The sequence below is a fragment of the Lissotriton vulgaris genome, chromosome 1_1 (assembly GCF_964263255.1).
Source record: "Lissotriton vulgaris chromosome 1_1, aLisVul1.2, whole genome shotgun sequence".
Lineage (NCBI taxonomy): Eukaryota > Metazoa > Chordata > Amphibia > Caudata > Salamandridae > Lissotriton > Lissotriton vulgaris.
The window spans coordinates 964,526,312-964,548,847 of NC_141685.1; the positions used below are offsets into that span (position 1 = coordinate 964,526,312).

The 22,536-nt window shown below is 44.0% G+C and overlaps 1 protein-coding gene across 8 annotated transcripts in view; it reads right to left on the reverse strand.

Annotated features, from left to right (window-relative positions):
- Window positions 1–22,536, reverse strand: part of STAT6 (signal transducer and activator of transcription 6) — a 725,020-nt gene that overhangs the window by 45,714 nt on the left and 656,770 nt on the right. For all 8 annotated transcript variants that reach the window (XM_086959999.1, XM_086960023.1, XM_086960016.1 and 5 more), the window contains 2 exons: window positions 8,373–8,471; window positions 3,410–3,490 (listed from right to left, as the gene is read on the reverse strand). In XM_086959999.1, coding sequence (XP_086816125.1) covers window positions 3,410–3,490; window positions 8,373–8,471 — 180 coding nt within the window. The remainder of the gene's footprint in view (window positions 1–3,409; window positions 3,491–8,372; window positions 8,472–22,536) is intronic.

Here is a 22,536-nt window from a genome sequence, read left to right on the forward strand (position 1 = left end):
AGTGCCTGCCATGCTTGCCCTGTCTTACCCAGTGAATGCTTCGGCTCAAGAGTGAGTGAACTGAGGCCACAGACAGGTTTTGCAGCCAGTTTATCCCACAGCAGGATGGTAAAATAGATGTGTAAGTCTCCAGGCAGGGTTTTGGGTGCTTGCGGTAGGGAAGGATTGATAAACCTGCTTGTGTGCTAGTGCTTACTTCAGTCTGTGATACTCAGGGCATCCTCGCGGTACTGAATTCCCCAAAAATGCTCCGATTACAAGTTGTATAGTGAGGAAGTGCTTAAATTACCTGGTTCAGAATCACTGATTCCAATCGGTAACTGCAGCCCTACACCAGTACTTCATTTGTGAAAGAATAAGTACAGAGGCTGAAAGTTTCACACAGAAGCCAACGACCAGCACTATTAAAGGCCGAGGGTGCTGAATACCAAGGTTTTGTAGTCTTGATTCCACTTCATGCCTTTTTCTTTCCCCATTAGATGCTCACTGTGTTTTGTCACTCTCTCAGATTCTTTTTAATCCCTGCTCTCATTCTTTGTCACGTTTTTCCATCTTTCTCTTCCTTACTCATTTTGTGTTTTTCTCTTATGCTCTGGGTCAGAGTAAGATAAGGATAAATGAGCGAGGGTCTCCAAAATTTACTGCAGCCACTGACACAAATTAAGTACTGCCATGCATTCTTCAATTACAAGATTTTGTCCCTGGAATAGGAAGCAGGCCCAAAATTATGTTTATGTTTTCCTTTTGCACATGTGGAGTCCCTGTTCCAGAGACAATCTTGCTCCCAGTTCATTAAGGCTTAGATGTTAATTGGGATTGGGGTAACCAGGTGGTGCATACAGGGTGGGGGCTGGGAAGGGTGTCAGTGAACAGGGCATGGCTGGCTTTGGGCTCGCAAGGATGACTATTTGCCCCCTCTGCCCTACAAGATAGTCAGGTGGGGCTGAGCAGCATTTGTGCCACAGCACCTGCCTGACTGTCATGTGATTTTCCCAGACAGATTTTCTGGCTGGTAAAATCTGGCCCGGTGTTCCTGCACCTGGTAAATGACAGTGTGGGAACTCTAGGCTATTTGTGATTGTTCAGAGCCTCATCTCACCTGGGGCCAGCACTCCACTCGACTCATGATCAGACCAAAAGGACATTCATCCGAAACAAGATTATCACCATCTCCAGCAACTCCAAGGAACATTTCAGCGTCATCCAGGATTTCACCAAACCCCCCAGCGAAACCATGGACATCACCACCTCCCAGGATCTCTACTACACGCTCAGATCCTACTTCCATCTGAAAATCAAAGGCCTCTACAACCACTTCAATGACCAGTCACCTGACGCCGAAACCACCTCCATCTCCAGCAATGCCAGATGTCTCATCCTAGACCCCAGTCACCACCGAGGACACTTATCATGAAAGACATCCACTCAGGGGCCCCCACAGACCCCTGCCCACCGCACATCTACCACAGAGCCGCCATCGACATCACCCCCGAACTACGACGCACCATCAACACCACCTTCAAGGCAGCACCTTTCCAGATAACTGGCAGCGCGCACAAGTCCGACCCTGGTCAAGAAGCCGTCAGCAGACTCCACGGACCTCAAGAACTACTGACCCATCTCCCTCCTCCCCTTTGCGGCCAAATTCAAAGAGAATATAGTCAATGCCCAGCTAACAATATTCAATGAAGAAAACTCCATCCTCGACCCCTCCCAATCCAAATTCCGAAGCAACCAAAGCACTGAGACCGCCTTCCACGCCACCATAGACGACATCCGCACCCTTCCTTGACCAGGGACACATCACGGCCCTGATCCTACTCGACCTCTCTGCAGCATTCGACACCGTCTCTCACCACACACTCACCACCAGACTCCCCAAAGCCGGAATACAGGGAACACTCCTCGAAAGGATCCGCTCCTTCCTCACTGTCAGAACTGAAAGAATCAGACTGCCACCCTTTCTCTCTGAACCCACGGAAATCAACTGCGGAGTGCCCCAAGGATCGTCGCTCAGCCCCACGCTGTTCAACATCTACATGGCCCCACTCACAGCCTTTGTCAGACAACACAGACTCAGCATAGTATCCTACGCCAACGACACCCAGCTCATACTCTCCTTCACCAAAGACCCAGTCACCACCAGACTCAACTTCCAGGAAGCAATGAAGGACGTCACATCCTGGATGAGCAGCAGATGTCCGAAGCTCAACTCAGAGAAGATAGTGGTCCTCGTCCTCGGACCCTCCCCCTCCGCATGGGAAAACACCTGGTGGCCCACCCCCTTCAGCAGTCCTCCACCCCTATGGACCACGCCTGAAACCTCTGCATCGTACTCAACTCCTCCCTCACCATGACCTGACATGTGAACGCCGGCCCCTCCAGCTGCTTCAACACCTTCCGCATCCTCCGAAAGACCTTCAAATGCATCCCGCCCCGAATCAAGGAATACCGTCACCCACACACTCATAACCAGCAGACTGCACTACGGAAACGCCCTCTACACCGGGATCTACACATCTCTGCTCCATAAACTCCAGACCATACAGAACACCGCAGACAGACTCATCCTCGGCATCCCTCAACACGAACACGTCACCCAACACCTTTGCAACCTCCACTGGCTCCCCGTAGAGAAGAGAGTCACTTTCAAGATACTCACCCACACCTACAAATGCCTCCACAATACCAGACCCAAATACCTCAACAAGAGGTTCTCCTTCCACGTACCCAAGAGAAACCTCCGATCCGCCATCCTCGCTGAAACCTCGTGTATCTGCAATGCCAGGACAGGTGGAAGGGATTTCTCCCACATTGTGGCCAAGACCTGGAATGAGCTCCCAATCTACATCAGACACGCCCCCTCCCTGAACATCTTCAAGAAGACACTTAAGACCTAGCTCTTTGACTGAACGGAGCTGCAAATCTAACCTCCCCCCCCAAAGGCTGTGAGACCCTTACGGGTGAGTAGCACGCTTACATCTCCCCTGATTGATTGATTGATTGATTGATGATCAGAGCAAAAGAAGTAGCCTGATTTGTCCCATTATACCATGTACTTATTGCTGCATGGTAAAACGAGAAAGAACATTAACATTGGGCCAGGGTAAATAAAATATTGTACACTTATCTTGGGACAGTACAACATTTCCCTACAATTCGTATAGGCCAATTAGTAAAACACAACATTATGCTTTTTCACTGAACTATAGTGCAAACGTTAGTACAAAACTGGACTGGAGTGGTGTAATGTTAAATGATCTGGACATAGAACTACCCAGACAGTATATACAGTGGCAGAAGTTACACACTGGTGTTGTAAGTTTCAGTTTCCGGACCTCCAGCATTCACATCTCACTTTTGTCTGAGAGTGCAAACATTTCCTGACCTTCAAGGATAAATTTCTCACCTTATCATGGTGTCGCAGGTCCCTGGTAAGTGACTGGGAGAAGTCATGTGGGCCACCGGCACTTGGCTCTCAGGGTAAGACCTGAAAAAACACCAGAAATCTTAAACGGATCATCTCCATGCCCCAAAAACATGTTCGTGCAAATTTTTGGATTACAAAGAACTAGCCTATGGTGTGAACCATGCACTTATCTTGTTGCCATATTTTTCTTTACATACCAAGAACCCATCTATTAGGTGCGGTCAAGGCTTGGCATTCCTGGGCCCACTTCTGTAGAGACTTTGGTTATTAGGCTGAAGCATAACTCTGCTGGTCCCTTTTGTCTATCCTATGACTGTTCAAATTGGCTTCTCCTTTAGTCCAACCAGTGTACCAACCAGATCAAAGGCTTTAGAATAATCCAGGAATTGAACTTAAAAACTTGAAGACCTTTTAGCTTCTACCTAATTATACAATGTAATTCTAAGTACTGTAAAATTATCTAGACAAGAGTGTTTCAAACGAATTCATGCCTGGTCTAGCGGTAACTTTCTATGACCAATATCTGAAAGTATTCCGCAATCAAGTTTATCATCCAGGAGGGCTACCTGACAACAATTTTTTAATCCACTTTAGCCTCTTTTGTTTGACAATAAAAAAAACCCTTTCTCTCTAGGATCGTAGCATTAGATATATAGCTTTCCATAAAATGTGGGGACTAAAAAGCTATTCCAGCTATAAGTAATATTTTTCAAGATCAGGATGGGGGTCTCTGCTGCTCCTTGAACATTTGAAATTCTGGTGACATTTATAAGTGTCATGATTTTCTTCAGCCTGGATGTTTCACCACCTATATTGAGCTCTATGGGAGTTTTTAAACTACTTTCTGATCAGGAGTGTTAGGTGCACATAGGCCTTTTATGTAATCACACCAAACCTCCTCTGGTAATGCTATATTTGAGCGAGAAATCTTGGTAACTAATTTTCCGGCATTTAATTACCAATACATGCGGGAAAATGTTTGCTTGAATACTTCATGCAAGATACTACAGAAATTATTTACCAAAGATTCACAGATCACCCTATAGTACCTCCTGAGTGCTTCCCTCAATAAATGTATACCATGTTTCAGAATAAATGTGGGTTCTGCATACTGAAATCTTATAAGCTTACAGCAGCTCATTTTCAGCTCTTGTTCTCTTGTGATAGTTTTGATTTCCTTCAATTGCCTTTTAATTAGTGCTCCACTGGACGTGAATTAGTAGACAAAATAGGCCATAATTTGCCAGCAAAGGGTCTTCCCCGGATTCATAAACTTAAATTAATTTAAGCCACTACTCTGCACGTCAGAAACAAAATGCATGCTATTCACGAAAATAAAGCCTCTTCTTTAAAAAGATGACCTCTTTCCACATGTACAAACATTTCTCAAAGTTTCAAAGCGACCATTTTGCCTCAGTGCTTTTTTTTAGCTGGCATAGGACCAAAAGCAGAAGCTTTCATTTTAATCTGCAATTTTCTTGAAAGCAGCATTATTTCACCCTGTTTAAAAGGTTTTTTGCTGTTTCTTTTATATGTTTATCTGCATAAAAGTTTAACTGTCTATAAGATCTCATATAAACAATTCTATAAAAAAGTACAGATAAAGGATTATAGAGAGTGTAGGTACAGTCTTTATGTTGGGCAGAAAAAGTGGTGTGATATGTAGGTTGTAAATGAGATACAATGTGTATCTTTTGATGCGTTTACTTTGCAGACAAAACCTTGCAATTGCTGATTTATGTTTTTTTTGCTTTGAAGGTGCATGCCGTTTGGTTGCCTTAGCCTGTCATAAAGAAAACGCTAGTCACTAATTACCCTTGTTGGTTCATTTTTTGTACGTTTTTGGTCATGTTAACATGTTATTAGATTTACATCTTGTTTGTTTACATAGTATGCAGATGTAATAACACAAGCTTTCTTAAAGATTCCAACAAAAAATATTGTCCCTTTGTCAAAAGTATCTACTATAGAATATTTTGCAGTATATGCCTTTTAGGTTTACACCTTTTATCCACACTTCATCTTCTGACTCATTTTCATGGCATTATCATTTGAGGGTACAGCTTATATCTGCTAATACAGTATGTTCAGAAAAGGGTCCCTAATCCCTGCTTCATATTGTAATAGCCAAAGAGATTGCTTCATTACTGAACTACTAAGGGTGGTCCATGTTACAAGAGCACGAGGAGCACTCTCCTTATTGGGATATTTAGTTGGATAACAGACTTTCAATACCCTTGACATCTGACTGGATTCTGGCACCACTGTGCCACTCTTACTTGATATTCATTATATGGCTGAATACCTACTCATCTACTTATTAGCCCTGAAGAAGTCCAGGAGTTACCGACCTATCGGCGAAACACATGTTGGCTGACAGGTTCTATGTCGATTATACTATTTGCCTTTCGTTTTGAAAAGCTCTATATTGGATTATTTCTTCTTTGAAATATGAACTGGCATTGGAAATCACCATTAGCCCTGTGTGAAGATTTTGGATTACACCTCCTGGGCTCGAACTGAGAATTTGGATTAAGGTGGCCTACTACCTCAGGATTACTGTATTTATGACAAACATTTGGAGTGCTTGGATTTGCTTGTTAACATTACTAAGGGAGCTAGACTGCTGCTTGGCACCGATTAATGTGTTTTCCTATATACAGTCCACCAGTCACTATAGATTTATTTAATTTTGGTACTGAGTAGTTTCATGCCTTTGAATGCCACTCCTTGCACAGAATTATTTTGATTTCAAGTACTAAGGCAATCCCTTAAAACTACAGTCTTCCCTTTAGGGGTGGATTTGAATCAATTTTCTAGAATAACTTAAACTAATTTAAATCTGTTACCAATGTTTTAATATCTGATGCATCCTTCACATATAAGCAGATAGTAGTGGATTAATTGAACAGTGGCCTTCAGCTTAGGTTGCATGCTTTATGTACTTACTTCAGGGTCAGTGTGTGTGTGATTGTGTGTGTCGTGATGATTACCTTCATTACATTTTACATTGCAGAGGTGACCAACTCCTCTTATGTTGTCTTGTCTCTCCCACAACAATTGCTAGACCTCGCTGGCAGGTGTGGAATTCCTCATTGAAGTGGCTGCTACCAGTATAACCGTGCCATCTGAATGTAACATCTCGCTACTCTAAAATGACTGCTGCAGGATTCGCAGCAGGGCAGCACATGCTCAAATAAAGTCAGACATGTCACCCACTATTACAAAGAGGGAATACCAGTTATGCAAATGGTGGTAACACTTTCCCAGACTTTAAAAACGAAAAGTAAAGGTACACAACATTTTAAAAACATATTTTTTTTAGTCTATAGTAATGTTTCTAGACATGGAAACAAAAAAGATACTGTTAGAGAGGAACGGAAATGTTAAGATTAAATATGTTTTCTCAGAGGTCCGCTCTGGTGGCCAAATATTATTTCAAGGCTTTGAATATAGGAAGGGCAGCCTTAATTGACAACTATCAACCAAGGTATGCTTTCTTTCTAGGCTGGTTGTCTGCCATTACCTGGCCTCTGGGTGCCACTGTTCTACCAGTATCAGCCAATTCCCATCAGTCTTTCACCCAATTCTAAACTCTGGCTTTCCAATCACTGAGTTCTGCATCAATTGGGGACTTTCCTTTCCAAACTCTGTCAAAGACCCAATCCATTACCATATTCTGAATGGTCAAAAAGAGCCATGTTTACACCAGAAGATGCTCGCTCACTCAAACATTGCCATCCTAAATGGCCACAAGATTTCACTGTTGTACCAATATGTGTTTGCTCTCTCCCAAATCTATGACAATGCCTTTGTCGAGACAATAGCTGTTGCTTCTGTATCCCTGCTTGTCTTCTCCGTCCTTATCTCTGCCACTCCCAATGCTACAACCTGACTAAAATATATCTCTTCAGCACCAAGGAATAACTGCTGCTCCTCAGTAGCGCTATGGAATGTTTGGCTGATGGGGAATGCATTTCCAAATTAAGCTACACTCTCTTTACTTCAAGGATACCAGACAGTGCAAGCTGTATGTTTGCAAACATTCTACTGGGAGCTTTCCAAGTATATACAGGGACTAACAGCCTCTCTGCTGCTTGGTTGACTTTATTATCACTCTCATTTGCGTACTTCTTATTCAACAGCTCTCCTTGGCACAGCTTGTGCATCTTGTGTTTTCCCCACCCCTGGAGCATTGCCTCTTTACCATGTGTCTGACTGGCTGGCTTCTATCCTTCCACTGCTAACTTTTAAGGAACTACTTTTTTTTTGCTTAAGCACTCCATGAGAGTGCATGTGTTTCTCAGTTCTCTCCATCACGGGCTTCACCCTGGTCAAATACCTGCCTGTGCTCCATGTTGCAGTCTCTCTAGTGCTGCAAGCTCTCTCTTGTATCCTTCTCCTCTGCCAATCTTCCTTCCACCGCTCGATGTTGCTTTCTCACTTGTGTGCTTCTCATCCCGCCCCTTTTGCTCCCCGTTTTCTGCTGCTTTTTCACTCCCCGCCCCCCGCATTGCCTGCCTTCCCCACCCTGTCCACCCGTGCCCCAATGGCCATCATCTTGTTTTTTGTTTTTAAATACTATATTTTTTATTTTTAGGCAAGGACCGCCTTAAGAACCAGTTTTTTCATGTTTTTATTTACCAATATGGTGCCCATGTCATTGTGTAGGAGCACATGCTAATGATACAAAAGGGGTGGTGCAGACGACTATAAAATTACACAGCTGTGTAATCTCTACTTTACATTTTTTGCCTTTTGTTTTTCTGGGCCATGCTGCACAGCATCTGGCCCATGGTGTACAGCATCTCTAAAAGGCAATGGCAAAGCCAATATTTTCCAAAGGCACGATCTTGTTGTTTTTGCCAATGCTTGTTTTACACACGTAAGCAACATCCTTTTATTGTTTCTTGCGCAAGACCCCTTGCCAATAGGTACTCACCCTGGGAAAGGTAAGTGCAAATTTCCCGGATGCACTTGCGATCCCATCACAATGTTGGGGTTCTGGGAACAAACCAGTGATGACGGATATACAGGGGAGCTGTAGAGAAAAACAAATTGCCTTACAGAAAGATAATCACCAACATTTCAATCTCAACACCCCTGTAAAATATGACTAATGATTTTCACTCCAGGTTTACACAGAACAAGAAGACGAAGGGTACATATCCATAAAAGTTTTGATTTGGTTGCATATCCACAAATCGAGTTTAAGTCTTAGTAAACGATTTAGAGTTTGGGAGACAGGGTAGTCCCTGTGACCCAACCTTTGGTTCGCCTACTCTATTCTGAGTTAAACGGACTATTGATTTTCTGACTGCTGTGTCCTCTCTGGCACAGCCTTTGAAAAACTCACTGCAGTGGCCAAGGGAGGAGGGGACATCGGAGGAAGGACATCAGACCACCCCCCTATTTAAGGTAGCGCTCTTTATATAAAAACAAGCATTGGCATAGCCAATAGGTCTCGCCTTTGGGACCTTATGTGTTTAGCCAGAACTTTTGGCTATGTTGTAGAGCATTGTGGCTGCTGTGCATCATGTTGAAAAGTTATAATATAAAGTGTTAAGCATTTTTGTTACCTTTAACACGTTCTATGCTCATGACGGAGCCGCTCCGTCATGAGCCTCGGTTGAGCTGTGCTCATGACGGAGCGGTTCCGTCATGGCCCGCTTGGCGCGCCTGCGCGGCGCGAATTTCGCGCCTGTGCTGAGCGTTCCATTGAGCGGGCTCCGTCACGAGCACAGCTCAACTGCGGCTAGTGACGGAGCGGCTCCATCACGAGCATGCGAGCGCCGCTCAACCTCCCCGCCCCCTTAGCGCTGCGGCAGAATTCCCGCCGCAGCGAAGGGGTTAAACAAACCAAAACGGCATTATATACAACTGAACAACCTGATTAAAAAAAGATTTAAACATAAAATTATGTGGTACTGAGTGGTATTATGTGGAGTGTATTTATGTTGCATTGAGTAGAGTGTAATTACGTGGTGTGTAATTATGAGGTACTGAGTGGTATTATGTGGAGTCTATTTATATTACATTGAGCAGAGTGTAATTATGTGGCTTGTTCTTACATGGCACTGAGTGGTATTATGTGGTGTGTATTTATGTTGTATTGAGTAGAGTGTAATTATGTGGCGTGTAATTATGTGACACTGAGTGGTATTATGTGAAGTGTATGTTGCACTCAATAGAGTGCAATTATGTGGCGTGTAATTATGTGGCACTGAGTGGTATTATTTGGAGTGTATGTTGCATTGAGTGCAGTGTAATTATGTAGCATATAGTTATGTGGCACTGAGTGGTATTATGTGGAGAGTAATTATGTGGCGTGTAATTATGTGGCACTGAGTGGTATTATGTGTAGTGTATTTATGTTGCATTGAGTAGTGTAATTATGTGGCGTGTAATTATATGGTACCGAGTGGTATGTGGAGTGTATCTATGTTGCATTGAGTAGAGTGTAATTATGTGGGGTATGTGTAGTAATCTGCTTCTTATGTAATGCATCTCCCTTGCCCTGGTTCTCTGCCTGATGCTCTGGCTATATGATGTCATTTGGAATGTTATGGATGTTTGTACTTGAAGGGGGAGCAGTTGGAGAAGATGGGCTGAGCAGCCAGGAGGCTGCTCCTGGTGGGGCCTATATTAAGACTTACATTGGAACTTATTAAGCTGTTACTTAATGAATAAAATACCATCAATAAGAGCTGTCTACGAGACTTCTTTGATATCTACAGTATCGCTAGAGAAGAAACAGCTTCATGGAGGCCTGACAAATGGCCCAATGCGTGGGCGGGTTAATGACAAGAATCCTATTTCGCCTTCTGCAGCATATTCCTGGAATCAGCAGATCTGGGTCCGCACATCCATCAACGGGTGCGGAGCGCAATCAAAGCGCTGCAGGGGAATAGTTAGAGTAAATAAAAGGAATGGAATTGACGCTAAGGGCATCAAAACTCTATGGTGGGCATTGTAATTTAACGTCGCCCTAATTAGATCTTCAGTTGAATAGTATTGAGAACTAAGTGTAACTTTTTCTGCAGGTGCAACCCTACATTTCAGCTCTCAAACAATGCTGTCATAATTTCGTACTGTGGCCTTGAATATTTCATTATCAAATGTTGTCAACAAGCCACCTGATTACGGTTCACCTTTACAAGGTCATTGGTGCTAACAGATTTGGTTCAATGCTCAACAATTTCTACTTTTTTTTATTAATACGGGAGAGGTTCTCCTAATAAACTGAATAATTGCAGACATTAAGCGTAAGGTGGTGATTGATCTCTGAACAATAGACTCTCAAAGGGAACACACCAGATTGATCTCAGACCTGAAGATGTCCTCCTCTAAGAGGTTTCAGAGCTTCAACGTAATTGACTAATTGTGTTGTTAATTGAAGAGCCATTGTGCAAAAATTTCCACCCCATTATAAAAAACCAAAAACTATAATCCTCTCTCTCAGTAAGACTTCACCGGTGTCATATGCAGGTGCACTGGAGCTGGGGTTCCGGGGTGCAGCCCCTAACAAACAAACAAGCAAACAAAGGGCACATATCAGAGCTACCGCAACAGCACGCTTTCTCCTCATTTCTCTCATCCTGCTTCGCGTCTGCGCCTCCTTTCGGAAGCCTTTGGCAGTGGGTTTTGCAATCTCTTTCCTTGTTCGGGACATAGAAAGACGCGCTTTGCCTCGCTGTCCAGAGTAATACCAAAGCACACTAACCATGTTCAAACTGAGCCAGTTCATTAAAAATGTTGGGGAGGAGGGCGCAAACGTGCACGGTTTGTGTTTGCTCTTCCTTTAGGAGATCAGTGATGCATTGGAAGCCTCGGTGTGTGTTTGGCCATATGTTGTGTGCCTCGAACTGCAAAATACCATCCACATGGATAGACTGCACCCTAGGTGTGAATGTAAAGTCAAGGACATCGTTTGAAAACCAGACAATGAGACCTATGAGTTCTGTTAAAAAGGTCAAAACATGTTGAAACGAGAGTGGAGTTTGATGAGACCCCACCCAAATAGTTCATTCACAGCCTTGCGCTCGTTTGGCAAATGGTGTCATTATGAGCTTGCAGGTTCAACTCAATTACCTCTGTAATTCACAAGGATGTGAATGAGTTGACACCCCTTAAAAGCCAGGCTTCTCGTGCTGCTTCATTCACACATACGGTGTATGCTGCACACGCGGGGAGAGGGTAGGGAGGGAGTTTGCACGACATGAGGCGGGGGACGGGAGAGGGGGCATTTCAAGGTGAAGCACTCCAGTCCTGTGAGTGCGATACATGCGGCAGCCACTGTTGGCACAGGGACGCCTGTGGAGATGGCATTGTGCTCCCACCGTTCCTGCGACTTCTTGAAGTGAGAGAGTGACACGCGCTGCTCGTCCCTCCGGTGTCAGGCACAATACAAGCCGCTACACTGTCGGAGGTGGTTTCCCGTAAAACGTTAGCAACTGTGGTGCTGGCTGAAATGTGCTGCAGTGAAAATGTATAGGACATGTAGGGGTAACTTGTACAATGCAGATTCGGAACACAGATTAGAGAGGTAGGAGCTTTGGTACTCGCAGTGCTAACAACGAAAAAGTGCTCAAAAAAAGAACACAGTGGTTCCACTAAATATATTACTGCAGTAGTAACACCACCTGGGGAAAGCCTTGTCTAGTCAATGAAAGACCAGTGTCCCGCGAGTGGTAAGCACGCGTGCTGTAAGGGAAAACAAGTCACCAACATGCGAGCTGCGAGGTGCGCGTGCGCTCGTGTGAAATGTGAGACAGAACAGTGAAATGTGAGACATAACAGTGAAATGTATTTGTAATTGTTTTGCCTCCAACTAAGAACTGCACTTGTTTGGCCACACTTCGGTGAGCACAAATAAGAGGTTGTGGCTTTAAGACAATAATAGTTTATTAAGGTTGTGCTTACCAAGCAATGTTTTCCTCTGCTGGTCTGAATCCTGTACTGACTGTGAAAATTAGTTAATAACGTGCTGGGGGTGCTTGTAACATTTTCCTCTTAGGATGGCCTGCTCCAGAGAAAATGCTAATATTTACATTACCCTTCATGAAGCCCACGTCTGACACCTGGAGTGTCCCGAGCCTTCCTCCTAGAAGTTTAGTCACAGGGTAAGCTCGACTTAAAACACACACACCACGAGAAGGCACAGATGGACAGACCGAGGAACCGCCGGAAATAACAAACTGTTCAACTGAGGCTTTCCCATAACAAGTGGCGGCAAAAGTGAAAGCAGCTGCAGCGGGAGTGGTGTGGGCGTGCACGCTCGGCTCGACCTAAAAAACGCAAGCACCATCTGTTTCCAATTACCGCAAGCACCATCTGTTTCCAATTACCGCCAACGCGATAATTGGAGACAGATGGGATTGAAGCTCGTGCCCGAGGATCCTAGGTCATCCAACAAACAAGGTGGGACAGTCATCCACCTTGCACCAATTGCGTCCTGTGTTTTTAAAAAAGACACATGCACAAGCCAATTGCTGGCTTAAAAAAAAAAAAGAGCACGCACAAGCGTGTGTTCAGAGCTCAAAAGCCCCTACTCAATGCCTCGCAGAGCAGCGCATGCACGCTGGCTCAGGCGAGGCCTAAAATTAAGTATATATATATATATATATATATATATAGAGAGAGAGAGAGAGAGAGAGAGAGAGTGTGATAGTCTGTTTCCATGTAGGAGGTGAGTTTGAGGAGTTTGAGTCTTGCCTGCCTGAGCACACTCTCACAGATCTACATCAGACTAAATGGACAGCATGGAAATATATTCATTTCCTGCATCCTTGCCACAGTGGTTATTCTTGTGCTTCTATTCACCTCATAGCTCACTGTCCTTAACACCAACGTTCTTACCATAGAACAAACAGCGTAGGCTTGTTCCTGTCATGCTCACAAATTAAACTAGACGTTTCTATTATTCCATTAACTTTAACCATCCCACCTCTTCCTGGGCGATATTAATTATACACTACAGAAAATGTCAACTGAAACACGTAACCTGATTTTTGGCAGTCAATAACTTTCCATGTATAACTGACTGGTTGGCGGACACATCCCGATCTATGCATAGGACTGTAAAGTGGTTATTCTCTCTCGTCGGATCTTGTTCATAACACAAAACTTGTTAGAATTTCAATGTGGCCTGAACAGGATCCCACAGTACTTTTAAAGTATTATACTTTGATATCCAAAACTGAAAATGTTCTTTGCTTTCTTTAATAAACAAATATGCTGACAAAGGTGCAAATTGTGAAAGTGCAACATTTTTATGCAAGTATGGTAACCTGTAACCCTGGCAAAGGTGTGCTCTTCATACTACTAAATGCTATTTGGAGCACCTTGATGGGATAGGAGTCGCTTCACCAACATAGATGGGGGAAAAGTGGCAGCCAGCTATACATACAACGATAATGATCACTAAGAATATATAGGAGTACAGGTAAGGAAAATGCTACTTGCCCGTAACAATCAGTTTGCACCTAAAGTGCCGTCGAGTCACATATTTTGCACAATCAGCCATCTAGTGTTGGTACAACACAAGTTGCCAAGACTGTGTAAAGCGTGTTAATCTACAGCAGCACCTTCTGCAAACATATTTCCTTCAGTGTCTTCGGGTCCTTGCCATAACTCAAAGTTTAAAACAAAAAAACTCTGGGTAACAACAACCTGCAGAGAGAGATTGAATGCATTGGTTTAAAAGGTGTGCCATACGTCGGTGAATTTCACATCTACCAAATAAGCATTCATAACTGGAAGGCTCAGAAAAGACTGGGACTCTCTATTTTGCAACTAAGCTGTTACTGCGGCTAAATGAATTGACATGAAAGAGTAAGCTAAACCGGTTTCTGCACATGCAAATAGTACTGGATAATACTCAGCACTGATGCCTGTAATGGATCACTGTAATGTTTACAATTATGTTACTAAAACTATCACTCCTTTTGTTACTCTTTGTGAGCTGATGTCAATCCAATCTTTTTTCACAAAAAGTCTATTGACATTCACCGGAATCAGACTACATTCACCTGCCAGGACAAACCATCCTTGACCGAGATGATGAACCTTCCACTCCTGGCAGCGATGTACTTTCAGTTCCCTTTTCTCGCCACATGGGTATAGCTTGTAGACAGTCGTCAGTCAGGTCCCCCTCTTTGATCTATGCCTCCTGCAATTCTATACAGTTCTGCTGGAGGGGGTGGGGGCCTTTACCACATTTGTATTTGAAGGCCAATTCTCTTTTTATTCTGTGGTTGTTCCTCTGGAAATTCCAACTGATAAGAGGTAATATCTAGGATGGTTTGAAAGGCTTTTTCATTTCAATATATTGCTGCTTTGTACTTAATATGCTGACCACTTATTCTGGGCTCCAACTCTGCAGGTGAGTGTTCTAGCTCTGAAGCTGCTACTCGGAGCATGTGCAGTGGCAGCTGCTCCAGGGCAGTAGTGATAGGTAGGAGGCGGGGGAGGGGGTGGGGGTGGGGGGGGGGGGGGGTTGTAAAGAAAAAAAGAAACAAAAGTTTCATTTACGTGGCTGCTGGCCACCGCCTCTACTCCATCCTCATCTATCAACCGGAAGCACACAGGCTCCCAGACTCCCTTAGCCAATCATGAAATTGCTGTTACCAACATGGCAGCAGTGTCATGATTGGTCTGAGAGGCCTGGTTCAACGCTCATACAGGGAGTGGGAGCCTGTGTATGATCTCCACCCAGGCTGTGCAATATAGTCAGGTGGAGAACATGCTAAGTGTGCATGACTGTTTGGCCAGCCCAATACGGCCAGCCAAAAGGTCATTCACACTTAACCCTTTTACCGCGGCGGCAATTCCGCTGCGGTGAGGGCGTTCCATTGCGAGGGTGGGGCAGCGTCGGCCAATCGACGTGCACCACTACCGAGGTAGTGCTCGTGACGGCCGTTGGTCGACGAACGCACGCAAGGAGTTAAGTGCACCAACCACTCCTCACTCTGCTGGCTGTGACGACAGCCAAGCCTCACCCGCCCTGCACCAAAACTGGTTTCAGCACAGAAAAATAAAATGATGTTAACATTGTGTTATTATCATTTTATTTCTCCTTTTTTTGCACTGCTGAAAACCAGTAGGGCGACGCTCCTCCACCTTAGCAGAGGAGCAAGTGCCAGTGTGGCAGACACAATGTGAGGCTATAAGTTGGCCCACACTCTGGATCTATGAATTGCATTGCTGTTTGTCTGATTGTTTTGTAAATCACTTTTTACCATTGATTGCATGTTTAACTGCTACTTTATTGCGGGAGCCATCTATCACACTTGTGTTGAAAGGTCAACTCTCCTCTTATGCTGTGGTTTATTCTCTCACATTTCCAAGTCATTAGAGATGCTACTTAAGATGGTTTGGAAGTTTTTCATTTTAATATATTGCAAGTTCGCACTTTCTTTGTCAACCTCTTTTATGGTGGCCATTTTGGATTACGGTTCTGCAGGTCGGCGGTCTTGCACTGAACGTGGTGCTTGCAGCATTTACTGTGTTGACCATAAAAGGAGACCTGTAAAACGGCCGTAATTTAGTCTGCCCTTTTTATCCATGAATTTTATTGCTGTTTGTCTGGTTGGTTTTCAAAAGTTTTTTTTTTCTAAACTGGGGACATTTTACATGTTTACTTTATTGCTGGGGAGCCATCTATTTATTATACCTGTATCGAATATCAATTCTGATGCAGTGGTAGATCCTCAGAGAATCCCAAGTGATTAGAGGTACTACATAGGTTGGTTTGGAAGGCTTCTTCATTTTCATATTTTGCTGCTTTACACTTCTTATGCTGACCCCTCTTATTTCTTTTTGTTTCAATTTGTTTTTTGGGTTTTAGCATTCCACAAAACAAATTGGCATATTTCAGATATAAAATATCAACATGCATTTGCAAATAACTGTATGTGTTCTAATTTTACAATAGCTTTTTGTACAGTATCATTGTTACATTCTGGTTGCTGCCTTATGGGTAAATCCATTTACCTTGTCAAAGTGCTTTCAGTAATATGGCTGGGTTAACCTTCCCGTGGTTTCGGAGCTATGTCTGTCCCCTTATTTGTTTATAGGTACAATGCAATGTTGTGTGGGGTGTGTTCCCTTTTAATTATCACCGGCTTCGAAACTGCCAGCTGAGAGTAATAACTGCTAATGTTGGGGTTGAACTGAGGTAGTTATTAGGGGATGGCGGGAATGTGTGTCACTGAAAACTGCTGTGTGGTTGGTTATAGTGTGTTTTCATGGTTTGGTTGCGTGGGGGGATCACTACAGGCGACTATGGCTTGGCGTGCCGGACTAACGGGTATGACCTCTGCATTATGCTTGTCTCTGGTTATTTGGCTTGTCCTATTATGTGCTTCTAGCGTTCCGTTGGGGAAAGGTGTGGCGTCTGGGGCTATGATGCCTCGGAGATTCCGCAGGTGCGGTTTCTTGCTTGAATTGGTGTAGTAGCTGTGCCCATTCCATAGATAAGTGGTGCTTGCGTATTCCCCTCACTCCCTCGTCTCTCAGTACCTCTTCTTCTGCTGCACCCCAGTTTGTCACCACACCCACCCAGGCTTCTTCTGGGGGTCCCTCCGATGCTCGCCAATACATGGCCAACCCTCTCTTCGCCAGGTGAATAGCTAGGATTGCGAAACAGCTCTGTACTTAATCGGATTTTCTCCTGCTGAAGACCCTGATAGCACAAGCCTTCCATGTAGATATGTTTGTGATGTTTGTCGTTGCTCGGATTGCCTGGTGTATGTTATCCCAGTTCTGCTGGATAGTGGGGCAATCCCAGAACATATGTTTGAATCCGACCTCAGGGGTCTGACAACGGGGATATACAAAGTGCAAGACTGGGTAGAAACGATGGAGGTGTTTTAGTGTAAGATATGCTCTGTGGAGAATGTTGAATGGTATGTTTTTGAATCCTGCGTTTCTGGACCCCTTTTTGGGATATTCCAGAGTTTTTTCCCATTCCTTATCATTGAATGCCCTCCTCACTTCGTCTTCCCATATCTGTCTTATTGAGTGCAGACGCTTAAGAATCAGTTTCCGGATAGCCTTATAAAGCCAGGTAATTAGGTGTCTACCCGCTCCCATAAACAGGATCATGTGTTTTACCGGATGTGTCGGTGGTTCCCCCTCGGTCAAATCCCAATATTGACGACTGCTGTCTAAGAGTTGCCTGTGTAGGAGGAATTGACCCGGAGGAAGGGTATACTCCTCCACTAATTGGTCATAAGTCTATAGCTGTCTGTCCTCAAATAATGATTCCATCTCGGTTATTGAGTGCTCGGTCCATACTTGAACGGCTCAAGTAGTATAGTATTTGTCCTTTCGAGGGAACCCTGCAAATGGAAGTAGTGGGGAATATAGAAGCCTCTCTCTTGACATGCAAGTATTCTCAGCATGCACGTGTGGGCTATTGATACTTGCATGGGGTGAGTACGCATCGGTTTTCTGCTGGGCATTAGCATTCAACGGAATGCCGGGAGAGGTATCCGCCCTTCGTCAGTAAATGTTTCCCCTATGTGGCACTCTGCTGTCTAGTGCGATAACCACTGCAGCCTCGCTGCCAAAAAGTATGCCTCAAAGGATGGTGTTCCCAGTCCCCCTTGATCTGTTGGCAGGTACAGAGTGCTTAGGGCTACCCTATGGCGACCCTCTCCCCAGATGAGGGAGGCGAGCACTGTATCTAATTCCCGGAAGAAGGGGCACGGGGGTATTACCGGAAGGTTGGTAAAGTGATAGAGTAGTCGTGGGACTATGGTCACTTTGGCGAGGGCTACTCACCCAATTGGGCTAGAGGTAATGTTTTCCAAAAGCCCACCGCTGTTCTTATTCCCGCTAGCGCCTTGCAGTGATTCCCTTCATACAGGTCTTTGGGAGAGTGATACAGTCTCACCCCTACGTATCTAGGCACTGCTCCACTCCAGGTGATTTTCTGAACCCCAATGGCCATGTCGAAAGGGGCCAATGCTGACCCCTTTCATAGTGGCCATTTTGGACTCAGTCTCTGGAGGTTGGTGGTCCATTATGCACTGCGGAACAAGAACCGCAAGTATTTGCAAACCTGGTCAAATGAAGACTGGAACTGTGAGTCTTTGCTGACCCCACTCAGTTGCCTTGAGCAGTGGCATCCATGGATTCCACATGCCTCCTAGAAACACTGAGAACAAATACAAGACTTTGGGGGAAAAGAGGTACATTTACCTGCAGGTGACACGCCTGCTTATTGAGGCCACGCGTCTTTGAACAACTGAATACTGGAGTATTTATAAGGTCTGGAACATCTAGTGGTTGGAGGACACAACAACATGATTCTCGGTAACAGGAAGTATACTTTTATTCTATGTGTCTTGTAAATATAAAATAGTGGTATTCTGTTTCCAGGGTCACTGGAAGAGGCACTAGCATTAGTTTCTTATACAAGGGATCAAAATGTTGCCCTTCATGCGTCTCAGCGTCCAGGCATCTGTCTTTGTGGCGTTCTTCTTCAACTGCACCTCATTCCCTAACTTCTGCTAACCATGTTCTAGTTAACATTCTTGTTTCTCGTATTCTAATTTTGCATGTGTATTGCTGAGAGTTTTTTTCTGTAAGTTGTTTGCTCTTTCCATTCTTAGATACCTCTATTTTGCCTCTGCCATCTTGCACAACTTTCTTGGTGGTTATTCACCTTTCTCTCAGTGAATCTGGAGGACATTGGTGAGACATCTGAGGGAGGTCACCCTCCTTATCCCTCTTTGAAGAAGAAGGCAAAGGAAGTGGTTCCTACCATTAATACAGTCTAGCTCTGGAGTTGTTACTTGCAACAAGTGCCGATCCAATCATAAAAGTGGGCCTAATGCACATGCGCACAGCGACTTGCTACTAGTACATCAATGGCAAGGCTATCTGCACCCGAACAGAACAAGGGGCCTGCCAATATGAAGTTTCTACCAGGCATTCATCAGTTTTTTTAAGATCCTTACATCCATCCTCCTGCTCTACTAGCAACATCGTAACAAATGAATTAAAGAAATGCTGAATTTACAATTGTAACCTTGTTTCCCTTCTAGAATCTAATGCTATCCATAAACAAAGCCCATGCAGCAAAGATCACTTAACCCTCATGAAGTAATAAAACATGGTACTGAGGTTAAATCACCTATCTTATGCAATGACATGGATGCAGCACCATTCACACAAAAACATGGTTATTGGATACAGACTTACCAGAAATCTTTGGGTTAATGAATATTTATACACGACAAGCCAGAAGATAAACGAGTGGAAGGTGTGGCAGCTATTTAAACAGTCAATCCGCCACCCGGCCAACCTGCGGTGGGAAGGCTCCTGCCCCGTAGAAATGGAGTATCTCCCACCCCCCACTAAAGTATTTAAATACTCTGGGAGGCATGACTGACTGCAACCAATCTCTGGTCCGGTAGATATCCTCTTTTATTTCATTCTGTACTTATCACCTTAAACACTTCAAGAAACTCACCCCTTCCTCAATGATAAAGCAAAAAATGGGCACTTGTTGCCAACATCACTGGATTATGCATATTCACTTCACCATAGGCTCTTCAATTACCCTACACAACATCTGCATCCAGAACACAGCTGCACATCTGGGGTGCTCTTAGGTTTAACCATGCCTGCCCCCTCCGACGCTACCTGCACTGGCTTCAAATTAGAGAGCGTATTCAGTTTAAACGCTCTTTATAGGTAAGAGAGCCGTACATGGCCCCTTTCCTCGCTTCTTAAAAAATGATTATTTAAATACACTCCCTCTAGAGAGGTCCCATCAGCCACCTCCAATCACCAAGCTATCCCTAAAGCTTCTAGACGTAGAGGAGGATGGCAGACCTTTTACAATTTTTGCAGCACATCCATGACAATCCCTACCGAACCACATTCCTGAAATTTCATGTACTACCAAGTTCAGATTAAAGATCAAAACGTAGCTGCGTTCTAAGGCTTACTGATATCATACACTCTTCAATCCCTATAGGACAATGCCAAGGGGCTTCAGACGAATGAGGCTCTGAAGGAAGCAGTAATTTCTTCCTGTGACCTTTCGGTAATATTAACTTAACATTATCATCATTAAAATGTATTTTTGTGACCACTCTCTTTAAGCAACCATCCCTGGATCTTCAGGATCTGGCAAATGTTGGACCAGTTTCTAAAAATCCCTAGGCAGTCAATTTGATGAGGCTGCTCATTTGCTCATATATTTGGGAAAATATAGGTATATATACATACATATATATTTATATCATCTGCTGGCGGTCGCCAATAGAAAGTTAAAGTTGGGACCTAGTTTCCATAGGTAAAGCGTTTTTTGTTTTCCCAATAACTTTGGCGCCGGATGACGAATCTTCGTGAAATTTTCAAAACTCGTGGGTCCCTCCGGTCAGCTCCTATTCTGAAAGTTTCGGGGTGATTCGGCAAGCAGGGGCAGAGAAAAAAGGGGTGGTCCCAAAACGTGTTTTCTCCATGTTAATTTCCATAGGAAACTTTAGACACGGCTACAGCCCGAACTGCTCAATGGAATTACACCAAATTTGGCAAAAAGGTGGCTCTTGTTTCAGAAAGAACTCTTTTTGTTAAATGGTGTAAATCCGTTCAGTAGTTCCTGAGAAATTAAGAAAAAAGAGTTTGAGAAAAGAATTTCCCATAGGAAACTTTAGACACGGCCACAGCTGGAACTGCTGAACTGGAACTGCTGAACGGAATTACACCAAATTTGGCAAAAAAGTAGTGCTTGCTTCAGAAAGCACCCTTTTTTAAATGGTGTAAATCCGTTCAGTAGTTGCTCAGTAAATCAAAAAGGAAAATGCTACTTACCAGTATGCATCTGTTCTTGGCATGTAGGGCTGCTGACATTCATATCTTCGGTACAAAAGCTTGTGGTCGTGAGGGTGCGCGGATCCACCTCGCCTCTATATATCGAAACTTTTATGTTCGAGGCATGTGGGCTGCTGAATTCATATCTTAGCATAGATCGCCGCCTAGTGTTGGGTCCGGATGATTGCATCTTGTTGTCCTGGAAGAGTCTTCGAAGTATCACGAGATAGGTGACTCCTCCCCTGGACTACAGTGTGCATGGGCATCTTCTCCATCCTCAGATTGTTTTTCACCATTGTGACAAAGATGGAGTATAGTAAAGTAATAGCATAGACTGTATAGCAGTATCTCCTCTAGCGGTGGTCACCTGTACCAGCTGCAGCAGTCTGAAAAAGAGTTTTAAGGACAGCCTGGCCTACAGCAGCTTGCTGCTTTGTTTGCACGTCTACACAATAGTGTTTAGTGAAAGTGTGTATGGTAGACCATGTAGCTGCCCTACATATGTCTTCAAGGGGAATATTCCCTAGGAAAGCCATGGATGCCCCCATTTTACGCGTAGAGTGTGCTATTGGGGGAACTGTTAAAGTGCGTTTAGCTTTTTGATAGCATATTTGAATGCATTTAACTATCCACCTTGCTATTCCTGATTTTGAGATGGGATTACCTTTATGTTGTGGTGAAAATGCAACAAACAGTTGCTTTGTTTTCCTAAATGATTTAGTCCTGTCAACATAATATAGCACGGCTCTCCTTACATCTAGTGTGTGTAGGGCTCTTTCAGCTACTGACTGTGGGTTTTGGAAGAAAGCTGGCAATTCTATTGATTGATTGATATGGAAAGTGGATATGACTTTTGGCATAAACTTAGGGTTAGTTCGAAGTACTACCTTATTTGCATGTATTTGCATGAAGGGTTCTTGAATGGTTAGAGCCTGTAGATCACTCAATCACCTGAGGGAGGTAATGGCAATTAAGAATGCCACCTTCCATGTTAGAAATTGTAATTCACATGAATGGAGTGGTTCGAAAGGAGGTCCCATAAGTCTGGTAAGTACTATATTTAAGTTCCAGACTGGTGAAGGTGGGTGCTTTGGAGGGATTATCCTTTTAACACCTTCCATAAAAGCTTTGATTGGGAGAACCTTAAACAGGGAAAGGTGTTGTCTGTTCTGGAGATATGCTGCTACAGCAGCAAGATGTAGCCTTATAGAAGAGAATGCTAGATTGCATCTTTGAAGATGCAAGAGGTAACAGATAATGTTTTGGATGGAAGC